Raw genomic sequence first — 11,439 nt, forward strand, 5'->3', positions numbered from 1 at the left:
GTATGTCTTTGGCTCCTTGTCGAATATCAGCTGGCTGTAGGCCTGTGGATTTATTTCTGGATCTTCTATTCTGTTCCATTGGTCTTCGGGTCTGTTTTTGTGCCAGTACCATGCTGTCTTTGTTATTATAGCTTTGTAGTAGAGTTTGAAGTTCGGCAAGGATAGCCCTCCCATATTGTCTTTATCCCCTAGAGTTGTTTTGGCTATTCTAGGTCTTTTGTTGTTCTATATGAATTTTTTGACTGTTTTCTTTATTTCAGTGATGTACGTCATTGGGATTTTAATAGGAATTGCATTGAATTTGTATATTAGTTTTGGAAGTATTACCATCTTTACTATATTAAGTCGGCCTATCCAAGAGCATGGGAGGTCTTTCCATTTCCTAGTGTCTTCTGCAATTTCTTTCTTTAACTTTTTATAGTTTTCATTAAATAGTTCTTTTACATCTTTGGTTAGGTTAATTACTAAATATTTTATTTTTTGGGAGCTTATTGTGAATGGGATTGTTCCCTTTATTTCCCTCTCTTCTTGTACATTGTCAGTATACAGGAAGGCAACTGATTTTTGCAGGTTTATTTTGTATCAAGCTATTTTGCCAAAGTGATTTATGATTTCTAACAGTTTGGGGATGGAGTTTTTGGGATCGTGAAGGTACAGTATCATGTCGTCTGCAAAAAGGGATAGTTTAACTTCTTCTTTCCCTATGCAGATCCCTTTAATGTCTTTTTCTTGCCTTATTGCCCTGGCTAAGGGTTCCAGGACTATATTGAAGAGGAGTGGAGACAGTGGGCATCCTTGCCTTGTTCCTGATTTTAGGAGAATTGGTTGTAGTTTTTCCCCATTAAGTATAATATTGGCTATTGGTCTGTCATAAATGGCTTTTATTGTATTTAGAAATGTTCCTTCTATTCCTATTTTCTCCAGAGCTTTTAGCATGAATGAATGTTGAATTTTATCAAAGGCCTTTTCTGCATCTGTGGCGATAATCATGTGATTCTTGACCTTGGCTCTGTTGATATGTTGGATTACATTTATTGACTTACGTATGTTAAACCATCCCTGTGTCTCTGGGATGAAGCCTACCTGGTCATAGTGTATAATTTTTTTTATGTGTTTCTGGATTCTGTTAGCTAGAATCTTGTTAAGGATCTTTGCATCTGTGTTCATCAAGGAAATTGGCCTGTAATTCTCCTTTTTGGTTGGGTCTTTGCCTGGTTTGGGGACGAGTGTGATATTGGTTTCGTAGAATGAGTTTGGGATAGCTCCCTCCTTCTCTGTTTCTCTGAAGAGCTTGAGGAGTACAGGTATTAGTTCTTGTTTAAAGGTCTTATAGAATTCTGCTGTGAATCCATCTGGTCCTGGGCTTTTTTTTTTTGCTGGAAGCCTTTTGATAGCTTCCTGTATTTCGTTATAGGATATTGGCTTATTTAATTGGTTAACTTCTTCTTTGCTCAGTTTGGGCAACTTGTATTTCTCTAAAAATGCATCCATTTCTGCCAGATTTTCTTCCTTTAGAGAGTATAACTTTTGAAAGTAGGCTGCTAGAATTGTTTGGATATCTTGGGTACGTGTTGTGATGTTTCCTGTGGCATCCCTAATCCTGTTAATATGGGTTTCATCTCTTCTTTTTTAATTAATCTTGCCAAAGGGCCATCAATTTTGTTTATTTTTTCAAAGAACCATCTTTTTGTTTAGTTAATTTTGGGTATAATTTTCTGATTTTCTAATTGGTTAATCTCTGATCTTAATTTGGTTTTCTGGCTTCGTCTAGTAACTTTAGGTTGCATTTTTTCTTGTTTTTCTAGCTGTTTTAATTGCAACATGAGATTATTTACTTGGCCTGTCTCCATTCTCTTGATGTGGGCACTGAGGGCAATAAATTTGCCCCTCAGGACTGCTTTTGGTGTGTCCCACAAGTTTCTTTGTGAGGTGTTTTCATTTTCATTGAGTTGTAGGAAATGCTTTATTTCTTCTCTAATCTCTTCCATTACCCAGGCATTGTTAAGGAGGGTGCTGTTCAATTTCAATGTATTAGAGAAATTTCTGCGGTATGCTTTGTTATTGAGAGCTAGCTTGATTCCACTGTGGTCAGATAGGATACAGGGGATTATGTCGATCCCTTTGTATGTGCTTAATTTCCTTGCATGAACTATGATATGGTCTATTTTGGAGAAAGTTCCGTGAGCTGCTGAGAAGAATGTGTACTGTGCTGTTTTAGGGTGAAATACTCGGTAGATGTCAGTTAATTCCGCTTGAAGTATGGCCTCACTTAATTCAGTAGCTTCTTTGCCAATCCTCTGGTTGGTAGACCTGTCCTTTGGTGAGAGTGGTGTGTTAAAGTCTCCTAGTATTATCGTATTGGGATCTATTTTATTCTGTAAGTTTGAGAGCATTTGTTTAACATATCTGGGTGCACCAATATTTGGGGCATATAAGTTGATGATGGTTATATCCTCCTCTTGGATTGTTCCCTGTATTAATATGTAGTGTCCGTCCTTGTATTTCTGTACTGATTTTAATGAAAAGTTTATTTTGTCAGATATCAGGATAGCTACACCTGCTTTCTTACTGGGGGCATTTGATTGGTAGATCCTTTTCCACCCCCTTCACTCTGAGTTTGTTTGTATGTTTGGCTGAGAGGTGGGTCTCCTGACGGCAACAGATGGATGGGTCTTGTTTTCTGATCCAGTCCTCAGTTCGTTGTCTTTTAATTGATGAATTCGGCCCATTTATATTAAGAGAAAGTATAGAGAGATGCATTGTTGTCCCTGCCATTCCGTTTTCCTAAGTTTTTCTTCTTTCCTTTCCTCCTGTGCTTGCTCAGTTAGACTTTGAGTAATGCCTGTTTGGGGCAGGTCCCGGTTCCTGGTTGCTTTCTTCAGGTTGTGTCCCCCCTCTTAGAATTCTTTGTAATGCTGGATTAATGTTTATGTATTCATTTAGTTTTTCTTTGCTATTAAAAGTTTTCAGTTCTCCATCGAATGTGAATGCTAGCTTTGCCGGGTATATCAGTCTGGGTTGGCAGTTATTGGCTTTCAGGGCTCGTATGGTGTTTTCTTGCATTCATTGTTTGTGTGGAGAGATCTGCAGTGATTCTAATTTTTTTCCCGTTGTAGTATAGCTCCTTCTTCATTTTTGCTGCATGCAAGATTGTTTCCTTAATATTCAGGTCTATCATTTTTACTATAATGTGTCTAGAAGTGTTTCTCCTGGGATCTTGCTTGTTGGGTGTTCTATATGCTTCTGTAAGGTAGGTAAGATGTTCCTTTTTGAGGTGGGGAAATTTTTGACTGATTATCTTGTTGAATAGGTGTTGCATTCCCTTGCTCTGGAATTCCTCACCTTCGTCCACTCCGATTATATGAAGGTTAAATTTCTTGAATTTCCCTTTGGTTTAATTTGAGTGATTTTTCCATATCTGTCATTTTTTGGTCTAGTTGGTGTATTCTGTCTTCTGTATCTGACACTCTACCTTCCATTTCATTCACTCTGTTGACCGTGGCTTCTATTGTGGTTTGCATGGAGGAGATGGATCCCTTTATGGATTCAATGTTGGTTCTCATAGTACTGATCTCAGTATGTATTACCTCTAATTTGGCGTTTATCTCACTTCTTACTGAGGTTTGTGCAGCTTCTATTTTTGCATGCATCTCTTGTTTGGTATCCTGTATCTCTTTTGATAGTTCACCCTTGTGCTCTTTCAATTTCTGATCAATTTCTCGCTTTATTTCTTGAGTCATTGCCTCCAGCAACCCTTGGATGTAGCTTTTGTCTTCCATTCCTGCTTTGCTCCCACTGGGGCTCTCCCCTGCGTGGCTGCTAGCTATTGAGGTTAGCTTGCTGCCTGGGTGGTGGTAAACCTTGTAATTTTTCTCTGTGATTTTCGCATGGGGGTTCAGGAGACTGATCTGCAATTTTGTTTTGGTGTGTCTGTCTTTGCTTGGTTGCTGATTCTGTATTGGTAGAGAGAGTCTGTGCCTGATCTGGGTTCTGTTGGAGGCCTATTTCCAGCTGCTGTTCTGACCTACTTAGGATTCTTGGCTCTCTACTGTAGATTGCTGGCAATTCCCGCCTTTGGAAGGGTTGAGCAGCCTAGACTGCTTGTGTTTGCTCTTACAGGTGCTCTTGGGAAGATCAGATGCTCTGGATGCACTCTCCCAAATACTGGAGTCTGCTATGGGCTCCTGATGTGTTTTTGTTTGTTTGTTTGTTTTGGGCTGGTTGTGGGCTTGAACTCTAGGTTTGGGTGCTGTCCCTCAGCTCTTCAGCTCAAGGCTGGCACCCTACCATTTGAGCCACAGCACCGCTTCTGACCCTTTTTGCTTTTGTGATGCTGAGGAATCAGATCCAGGGCCTCATACATCCAAGACTATCACTCTACTGCTGAGCCACCTTATCAGCCTGAGCTCCTGCTTACTATCAGGTGCTGGCAGCCTGTGTTGCCCAATTCCCAGCCTAGAGTATATGGGTGGAGTTTTGGTGGGGTTTGGGCTTCTCTTGTTCTGAGCCTCCAGGTCTTTTGTTGTCACAGGCTTGCTTCCCGGGGAGTGTTGTTCCCTGTTTTTCTCCCCTCTGTTGAGGTGTATGCTCAGCTTATGACTTCAGTTGGGAGGAGTTCGTTGTGTTGTTCAGGTGCCGGATCCCCAGGCCTGGTTCCGGCCCCCGCCTGGAGCGCGCTCGTTAGGCCTGTGCTGATGTGTATACCACCTAGGTTATGCAGCCTGGGGTACACAGTTCAAATTTCTTCTACTGTTGGTAGTCTTGACCCAGGGGCGTTGTTCCTGGCTTGGGCATTTAAGCTCCCTTCCAGGGGCGCTCTTGCTCTAGCCTGGCCAGCGGAGTGTGATCCACGGGCTGGTGGAGCTTTCGAACAGTTCCCAGGTTTACTGGGTCCTGTGGTCCGGGTGTTGGGGTAGGGAGTCTAGGTCAGTGTTTTAAAATTGCAGCATATCAGAATTTGAGTAACTTGTCTAGTGCTAGATCCCCTCAGCTCCACTCTAGGTCCTTTGGTGGTCCAGTAGATATTCTAGTCTCATGGACGTTCCTGCCTGGGCTAGCTTTGAACCTCTATCCTCAGATGTTAGCATCCTGAATAGTAGAATGACAGGCCTGAGACACTGCTCCTGGCCTCTGTGGTGTTTCTATCATGCTACAAACAGCAAGGATGATGTGAGCAGAGTTGGATCGCCATCATGGACTGGACTTCACTTCCTCTCACAATGGATCATTCTTGGCATAACATGAGTGAGTGATCCATCGTGAAACCATTCTGTTATTCTTCATGAGCAAGAATGGGCAGAGGGTGGGGTAGCTGAAGGACAACATCAGAAGCACACCCTTGGATTTGTTCAATTTCTCCAGCGTGTACAAGGAATACACAATCACGATGTTGTTGGAGCAATAGAAGAACACAAAGCAGCTGACCAGCAGCAGGATGGTGTGGGTGGCTGTGTTCTCGGGCGCCGGCTGGGAGGCAAGTTTGGGACTCTGGAGGTGCCGGGCTCTGCGGCGGTGTCGGTAGAGGAGCGTCACCATGTAGAGGCTGGGGGCCACCATGAGGACCAAGAACAGAGTATCTCGCAGCACAATGGAGCTGATAATGGGTGTTGGGTTGTCCCTTCCAAACTTCGTTTGACAGTAGGGATGAGAAAATCCCAGGCTCATTACTGTGGAATTGCAATTGGATTCCACATTTGTGATGACGTTGAAATACATGATGGGATTCAAGATCCAGAAGGAGAGCAGCGAGGGGAGGATGCAGGCGGAGGATCGGCTTTTCAGCCAAGCCAACTGGGCAGGGGTGCGGCTGATGGTGAGGGCCTGAAAGACGCTCAGGAAGGTGGTAGTGCAGGTGGACAGTCCCCGAGTGACCCTGAACAGGAACAGAACCGCCTTACACGTGGCATCATCCCAGAAACACAGGACTCCATATGAGGAGATGATGTAAGGCATGGAATGGAACATGATGGTCAAGGCATTGACCAGGGTCAGGTGCATGAAAACCATGGTGATGGGCTTCCGGAGCCGGGGCTTGCACACGGAGCTGTACGCATAGAGGAGGAAGAGGATACAGTTCCCCAGGACGCCCAGACACACCTTAGACACAAGGAGGAGCCTGAACACGGTGTTGCCTGCGGTGGCTGTCATTGTGTGTGTGTGCATGTGTGTGTGTGTGTGTGTGTGTGTGTGTGTGTGTGTCTGTGTGTGTCTGTGTGAGTGCCTGAGAGTATGCGAGTTTAATTGTGAGAATATGTACAAGAATGAATAAATGTGTTTCAGCATGTGATTGTGTGTGTGTGAGTGTGTATGTGTGTGTTGCTGAGCACCCAAGCAAGAGTGCCGCCCAGCCAGGAAGGTGAGAAAGCTCTAGACAACAGTGTGAGTCCCACAGGTGGGAATCTTCACGGTGCTCCACTTCTTGATAAGGTAAGCCAGGTTTAGAATGAATGCCAAAAGATAGGGTGTTAAACAATGATTTAAAAATAGTTTCTTTTTTGGGGGGTGAGTCACACTGCTTATGAAATTGGAACTCAGGGCCCGGGTACTGTCCCTGAGCTTTTTTACTCAAAGCTGGTGCTATCCCAGTTGAACCACAGCTCCATTTCTGGCTTGTTGGTGGATCACTGGAGATCAGAGTCTCAAGGACTTCCCTTTCTGGTCTGACTTTGAACTTGGATCCTCAGATCTTTGCCTCCTGAGCAGTTGGGATTACAGGCGTGAGCCACCAGGGACTGGCCCATACAATTGTTATAACTGGAGTCTGGGAAAAATGTTCCATTTGCCAGTTCTGGAGGGTTGGAAGTGTTCTGACCTCGGTATTTCAGACATGAATGTTCTGTGACCTTTGAATCTGGGATATAGGGCCTGGAAGCACCTGGGGAGACACATGTTAGAATCAGGAGGGAATTCAAGGGCACCAAACTGGGCTTGGGTGTTAGGAAGGAAGATCACTGGCTGTCTCTTCCTGTGGTCCCTGGGGCTCCATCAGGGTCCGCAGTGGATGGTACAAGGAGCTCGGGGAGCCTGTGCATCTGATTGGCTTCACTTTTTGTAAAATATTCATTTTTTTTACACCTGTTGCACAAATAGCACATCCACGTAAAATCCCTGTGGGGATGGCTACAACATGACTTTTGTTTTTTTTTGGTTGGTCATGGGATGAACTCTGGGCCTGGGCAATGTCTCCATTCATCAGCTCAAGGCAAACACTCTACCACTTGAGCCACAGAGCCACTTCTGGTTTTCTGTGGTTCATTGGAGATGAAAGTCTCAAGGATTTTCCTGCCTGGGTTGGCTTTCAACTTCAATCCTAAGATCTCAGCCACCTGAATAGCTAGTATTACAGGCGTGAGCCACTGGTACCCAGTACAATATGACTGTTTTCATGGTGTAGAGATACTAGAAGATAAATATCTAACCAATATATTCTGTACATTTTTTTTCTGTCAGTCGTGGAGTTTGAACTCAGGGTCTGAGTGCTGTCCCTGAGCTCTTCAGCTCAAGGCAAGCAGTCTACCGATTAAGCCACAGCACCACTTCTGGTTTTGTAGTGGTTTCTTGGAGATTAGAGTCTCCCAGACATTTCTGCCTAGGTTGGCTTTGAACCATGACCCTCAGATCTCAGCCTCCTGAGTAGCTGAGATTACAGGCATCAGCCACCAGTGCCTGACTTATTTTCTGTACGTTTGAGAGTTTTCCTCCTGTATCATTCTCACTCATTACTGTTCTTGTGTTTTCTCTCACATCACATAGAATCCTTTGTTCCTCAATAAACTTGCACTGAATTAAATTAGTATCCCATTTTTCCTGATTAAGTCTTTAAGAACATTTTCAATCCATTCTCCTGAACAATCTCCTGTAGAACAAAGTTTCACTCTGGCCCTCTTTGCTGCTACACTGAAGTATTCTCACCATTTCCTGGCCAGAAGCAACAGCCAAATTGTTGAGCATGACAACTCTGTGTTGCTCTCCTCAGCATCCATTGTGCCTTCCAGAGACAGTTTAACTTTTATGAATCAGAATTCTTAGGAATTGTGATATTGGCTATGGTTCACAAATGTTCATCATATTCTCATATTGGTAATATGTGTTATCTTTCCTATGTAATCAGGATCTTTCCAGATTGTCTTTTTCTATGTGTGTTAGTCATGGGGCTTGATTGTGGGTCTGAGCATGGTCCCTGAAAAATTTTCCTCAAGACCAGAACTCTATGACTTGAGCCACAGCTCCATGTTTGGCTTTTTGGTGCCTAATTGGAGATCAGTGTCTCATGGACTATCTTGCCTAGGCTGGCTTTGAACTGTTATCCTCAGATCTCAGTTTCCTGAGTAGTTAGGATTACAGGCGTAAACCACACACACCTAAATCATCTTTTAACAATTGCTTGCCTTTGCTCTAATGCTATCTCTAAACTTTTCAATTTAATTAACATGACCTCTAGAACTTTGTTTCTTTTTTGGTGGGGAGGGGCATCCGGTTGTGCTGCCTGATCTCTGGGCCTGGGCGCTATCCCTCAGCTCTTGAGCTCAAGGCTAGGGCTCTACCACTTGAGCCACAGCGCCAATTCCAGCTTTTTTCTTTTGACTATGTGGTGCTGAAGAATAGAACCCAGGGCCTCAGGCATGCAAGGCAAATACTCTACCACTGAGCCACCTCCCAGCCCCACTGGTAGAACTTTACAGTGAAGCTTGTTATTTTATATTTTCCCTTCTTATTGGACAGAAGATCAGTGTGAAGTGAGAGTATTAAATGCAGCTCACTCACAAAGAACTGACTTGGGTTGTGTATTTTCCATAAGGCTCTCTGCTCTGATTCTCATTCCATGACCCACTGGGCAGTTTAGCACTCACGTTACTAGAATCAACAGTTGCAATGCATTATTTTACACAAAGGCTTTAGCAATTAGCAGAAATATCGGGGGGGAAAAGGAAAGATGGAAAAGATATAAATAAACCTGATCAAGGAAGTTCATACTCTTGACCAATGTGCCCTGAGAAACCGCACACCAGTCTTTCTTTCTTTATTTTTTTTTTTTTTTTGGCATTTTGTACTCATTTGTTTTATTTGGTTCACATGCGTATCTAATGTGTACCCAGAGGAAGGCAGACATGGTAAAAACACCAGTGTCATGGATTTGAGCAACAGCTCAATTTTCATGGCAGGAAGGGGCTAGTTACCAAGCTGTGATCAGCTTCAAGTGGACTCTGCCAAAAGAGGGAGCCTGTCCAGACATGTATGTTTGGGAGCAGAGACCCTGGTATTCTCACCCTGATCAGTGCATCATCTGCAAACTGTGGGAGCCATTGCTTCAAGACTTAAGGGTCTGCCAGCTCCGGTGGCTCATACCTGTCATCCTAACTCCTCAGGAGGCTGATATCTGAGGATCACGGTTCAAAGGCAGCCTGGGCAGGAAAGTCCATGTGATTCTTATCTCCAATTAACCACCAAAAAACCAGAAGTGGCGCTGTGGTTCAAGTGGGAGAGCACTAGCTTGAACTGAAGAGCTGAGGGACAGCGCCCAGGCTCAGAGTTCAAGCCCCATGACCAAGGCGGGGAGGGGAGGGAGAGATCTCTTAGATTTGTCTGTCCAGGATGTCTGTTAGCTTTTTCAATCAAGGTTGGCACTCTAGCACTCCATTTCCAGTTTTTTGCTGCTTAATTGTAGACAGTCTCACCAACTTTCCTGCTCAGGCTGACTTCAAACCACCAGATCTCAGCCTACTGAGGAGCAAGGATTACAAGCTTGAGCCAAGTGTCTAGATATTCTGAACTTAGGGACTTGCAAATGCAAGTGTTCTTCTCACCTGAGCTGAGCCCCCAAGGCAGAAGTACTTACAGTCTTGTTCATCAGAAAGTATGCTCTGCTGGTATGATCAGGTTAGGACCAGCTTGCTCTTGCTCCCAGACAGTCATGGTTGACTGGTAATTTTTATTTAAGCCTCCTGGGTAGTTGATTTTAAAATCATAAAGTCAGAGAGGAATCAAACATTTAGTACACTCTTGGGCCATTAGCTCTCATGAAAGATCTATGTTCTGTTTCCCATAGTATTTCTTCTGGACTGTCTTACTTGTTAGTGAGCACCCTGTTCCTATCTGTCCTGTGGAGCAAAGCAACTGTACAGGCAGACTTGGTCTAAGTTATTTCAACAAGTAGAAATTTCTTGAACCAAAATACTAAAGTACTCAGGAGTGTTTAATGACATACTTACTCTTCTACACCCTACTTTTAGAAGACAAATTTAAGTAGTTCTGCCAGTCAACCTGTAATCCTACCAACTCAAGGATCACACCTGAAAGCCAGCCTGGGGAGGGAAACCCAAGAGGCTCGATTTCCAATGAATCAGCAAAATGCCACACTGCAAAGTATGGCTCAAGTGGGAGAATGCCAGCTGTGAGCAAAAAAGCAGGGTTAGAATGCCAAGAGCATGAGTTTAAGCCCCAGTCCCATACCGATGTGCATATGCCTTTATCTAACTCTGTAGTTTTGGGGTTATAATAAAGAACAAGTGGGCTGAGAAGGTGACTCAGTGGTAGAGTGCTTGTCTTGCATACAAGAGGCCCTGGGTTCAATTCCTCAGCACCACAAAAGCAGAAAAAGCCAGAAGTGGCACTGTGGCTCAAGTGGTAGAGCTCTAGCCTTGAGCTGAAGAGCTGAGGGACAGTGCCCAGGCCTGAATTCAGGTCCAAAAAAAAGTAGTAGTAACATGATTTGGTTTAGTATGTTGGTGAGGAAAGATTAAAAGAGAATTAAACATTAAAAAAAAAAAAAAAAAGAATCCTTTCCAGTTACTGAAGAGTCGGCAGAAACGTGGTTTCCATTTTCCATTGCCCAGCCTTTTAATCTTTACAAAGTCTACCCGAAGCCTAGGAAAACCAAAACTCACCCATCATTTTTACTTCAAAACCCACCAGAATTTCCCATCTTGGCTTTTAAATTCATTAGCATAAAGTTACAACAAATACTCCTTTATCATAGTTCATATGTTACTGTAGAAAAATACAGCTAAGATTTAGCATTTTAACCATTTACAATAGGGGTACAATTCTGTGGAATAAGACACCATTTTTTAAAAAATTATTACAACAGGGGCTGGGAAGGTGGCTCAGTGGTAGAGCGCTTGCCTTGCATGCCTGAGGCCTTGGGTTCGATTCCTCAGCACCACATAAGCAAAAAGAAAAAGGCCGGAAGTGGTGCTGTGGCTCAAGTGGTAGAGCGCTACCCTTGAGCTGAAAAGCTGAGGGAGAGCGCCCAGGCCCAGAGTTCAGGCCCCACGACTGAACCCGCCCCCCCCAAAAAAATCATTACAACAGACTTTAAATCCCACTTTAAAGTATCAAAATAGGGGATTAAATTTGGTGCCTAGTATAAGGAAGGACAATGTGAAGACTGGGCCCAGAGCTCTCTACATGGGAAGCCTAACATTTTTTTTCATGTTTTTT

The 11,439-nt window shown here is 43.6% G+C and overlaps 1 protein-coding gene across 1 annotated transcript; it reads right to left on the bottom strand.

Moving 5' to 3' along the window:
• Window positions 1-5,214: 5,214 nt before the first annotated feature.
• LOC122125676 (vomeronasal type-1 receptor 90-like) lies at window positions 5,215-6,147 on the bottom strand. Its single transcript, XM_042700215.1, has one exon. It carries the CDS (start codon window positions 6,145-6,147, stop codon window positions 5,215-5,217), a length of 933 nt encoding a protein of 310 aa, XP_042556149.1.
• Between the last annotated feature and the right edge of the window lie 5,292 nt (window positions 6,148-11,439).

This window comes from Dipodomys spectabilis, unplaced genomic scaffold, assembly GCF_019054845.1.
Source record: "Dipodomys spectabilis isolate Male_0828 unplaced genomic scaffold, ASM1905484v1 ptg000266l, whole genome shotgun sequence".
Lineage (NCBI taxonomy): Eukaryota > Metazoa > Chordata > Mammalia > Rodentia > Heteromyidae > Dipodomys > Dipodomys spectabilis.

Bases quoted from the DNA above. Each gene is read 5' to 3' on its own strand.
- LOC122125676 (XM_042700215.1), bottom strand. From the start codon at position 6,147: ATGACAGCCACCGCAGGCAACACCGTGTTCAGGCTCCTCCTTGTGTCT.